Source organism: Mesitornis unicolor, unplaced genomic scaffold (assembly GCF_000695765.1).
Source record: "Mesitornis unicolor isolate BGI_N332 unplaced genomic scaffold, ASM69576v1 scaffold37670, whole genome shotgun sequence".
NCBI lineage: Eukaryota > Metazoa > Chordata > Aves > Mesitornithiformes > Mesitornithidae > Mesitornis > Mesitornis unicolor.
The window spans coordinates 3067-5611 of record NW_010160944.1 but is presented as its reverse complement, the minus strand read 5'-3'; the positions used below and the strand labels follow the sequence as shown (position 1 = coordinate 5611).

General features: G+C 63.0%; 1 protein-coding gene across 1 annotated transcript in view; it reads left to right on the top strand.

Moving 5' to 3' along the window:
• Nucleotides 1–316: 316 nt before the first annotated feature.
• KAT2A (K(lysine) acetyltransferase 2A) overlaps nucleotides 317–2545 on the top strand; it is a gene marked incomplete at its 5' end in the record, with an annotated part of 4517 nt that continues 2288 nt past the window's right edge. Inside the window, 8 exons of the mRNA XM_010191501.1 lie at nucleotides 317–440; nucleotides 519–664; nucleotides 1047–1136; nucleotides 1269–1450; nucleotides 1628–1819; nucleotides 1919–2025; nucleotides 2147–2254; nucleotides 2335–2485. Coding sequence (XP_010189803.1) covers nucleotides 317–440; nucleotides 519–664; nucleotides 1047–1136; nucleotides 1269–1450; nucleotides 1628–1819; nucleotides 1919–2025; nucleotides 2147–2254; nucleotides 2335–2485 — 1100 coding nt within the window. The remainder of the gene's footprint in view (nucleotides 441–518; nucleotides 665–1046; nucleotides 1137–1268; nucleotides 1451–1627; nucleotides 1820–1918; nucleotides 2026–2146; nucleotides 2255–2334; nucleotides 2486–2545) is intronic.

Here is a 2545-nt window from a genome sequence, read left to right as displayed (position 1 = left end):
GGAGTTTCGAGAGGGAGGTGCTGAGTCGTTCGGGGGGTGTGGGAGAGGCTGCAAGAACATGCATGTGCAGGGGATGCAGGAGGAGGGTGCTGAGCTATGCAAGGGAGATGCAAGGATGCCCGTGGGTGCGGGCTGCAGGATCCCGGGGCTGCGCACAGGAGAAGCGTGGGAGGGTGTCAGGGTGCTGGATCCTGCAGGGTGAGTGGGATTGGTGGAGGGGACTTTGGGGGGAGTTGTTTGGCCAGAGAAGGTGGCAGCCTTGGCTCGAGGCGTGCGTGTGCTGCTGTGTGATGTCCCCTCCCATCCCTCGTCCCAGGCCAATGACGCCTGCAAGTGCAACGGCTGGAAGAACCCCCACCCCCCCCCCGCCCCCCCCATGGACCTGCAGCAGCCAGTGACCAACCTGAGTGAGCCCTGCCGGAGCTGTGGCCATGCACTGGGTAACCCCCTGTGGGACCCCCCGGGGCTGGGGAGTGGTGCTGATTCCCCCATCCTGACTGTGTCTCCCTGCTCCGCAGCGGACCACGTGTCCCACCTGGAGAACGTCTCAGAGGAGGAGATCAACCGGCTGCTGGGCATGGTGGTGGACGTGGAGAACCTCTTCATGTCGGTGCACAAGGAGGAGGACACGGACACCAAGCAGGTGTATTTCTACCTGTTCAAGGTGCGTCTGGGGCTGGGTGCCTCCTAGCCCCTGCCCACAGTGGGTCTTGCCTGGGGGGGTCCCTGTGGGGAGCTGGGGCTGCTGCCCTGCTTCTTGTCCTGCTCTGTGGGGATTTGTGATCTGTGTGGGCTGAGCCAACCCCTAGCCTGGCTGGGGACCTGAAACACCAACCCCATGCTGGGAGTGGCCGCTTTCTGGTCCTGATTCCCCCTGGAAGGGAGGTTTCCAGGGCAGAAGCATCTGTGCTCCAGGGTGGATTCTGGCACCTTCCCAGCTGTGGAGATTGGTGCAGCTCCACAGCAGCGCTGAGCTGCCCCCACTGCCCAAGGTTGCCTGGGCTCGGGACCTTGGTCCATAACCTTGTCACATGGCATCCGCGCAGCTCCTGCGGAAGTGCATCCTGCAGATGAGCCAGCCTGTGGTCGAGGGCTCCCTGGGCAGCCCCCCCTTCGAGAAACCCAACATTGAGCAGGTAAGGCTGCTGCCAGGCTCTTGCATTGCACTGGTGACTTGTCCTGTGCTCTTCAGGGCCACCTCCCTCTTTGGGGGCAGCACTGGGCTTGTGCAGCGCCCAGTCCCCTCCACTGCCCTGTCCTGTCCCTAGGGGGTCCTGAACTTCGTTCAGTACAAGTTCAGCCACTTGCCGCCCAAGGAGCGCCAGACCATGTATGAGCTCTCCAAGATGTTCCTGCTCTGCCTCAACTACTGGAAGCTGGAGACGCCTTCCCAGTTCCGCCAGCGCTCCCAGAATGATGACGTGGCCACCTACAAGGTCAACTACACCAGGTGAGGGTGGGACAGGGTCCGAGCCTCTCCCCGGCTCTCCCAGGTGTTTGTCCCATTTGGAAAGCAGTGGGGACGTCCCTGGGCGCCTGCTCTCCTGGCCCCGCGATGTTGTCCCAGAAGGAATGTGGATGCTCTGGGGTTGCTGGTCCCATCTCATCGCTGGTCCGTGTTCCCCAGGTGGCTGTGTTACTGCCACGTGCCGCAGAGCTGCGACAGCCTTCCCCGCTATGAGACCACGCACGTCTTTGGGCGCAGCCTCCTCAAGTCCATCTTCACGGTCACTCGCCGGCAGCTGCTGGAGAAGTTCCGGGTGGAGAAGGACAAGCTGGTGCCGGAGAAGCGGACGCTGATCCTCACTCACTTCCCCAAGTAGGTGCTGGGCACGGGGATGGCCACTGTGCCATGCGGGGTCATGGGGCTGTGCGTGTCCCGTGCCTGCTCCCCAGCCGACATCCCGCTCCCCACCAGGTTCCTGTCCATGCTAGAGGAGGAGATTTACGGTGAGAACTCCCCCATCTGGGAGGCTGATTTCATTGTGCCGGCTGCAGAGGGGGCCCAGCTGGTGTCTCGCCCAGGTATTGGCAAGCAGCTCCTCCAGCTCGGGGGCTGTGGGATGAAGCACTGAGGAGCCTTGGCTGTGGCTGTGGTGTGGTGAGCTGCTATCTGGCACTCATGGGCATCGCTGGTCTCTTCCAGCCACAGTCAGCACCGTTGCTGTGCCCACCACTCCACTCTTCAGCAAGAAGCTCAGCAACAGCAGCTCTGCCACCAGCATGGATGCCAGTGCCCCAGAGCCTCTGCCAGGTAGGGCTGGTGGGAGTAGGGGGAGAGGGGGGACATCCTGAGGTCCCTCGAGTGCTGGAGGTGCTGCTCTGCCCCCCCAGGGGAGAAGCGGAAGCTGCCTGAGAGCCTGACACTGGAAGATGCCAAACGCATCCGTGTGATGGGAGACATCCCCATGGAGCTGGTGAATGAGGTCATGCTGACTATCACGGACCCCGCTGCCATGCTGGGCCCCGAGGTACAGAGCGGGGGGCACTGCGGGGCACTGGGGCTCTGCAGCACACGCAGAGCTGTGAGACCTCCCGTACCCTC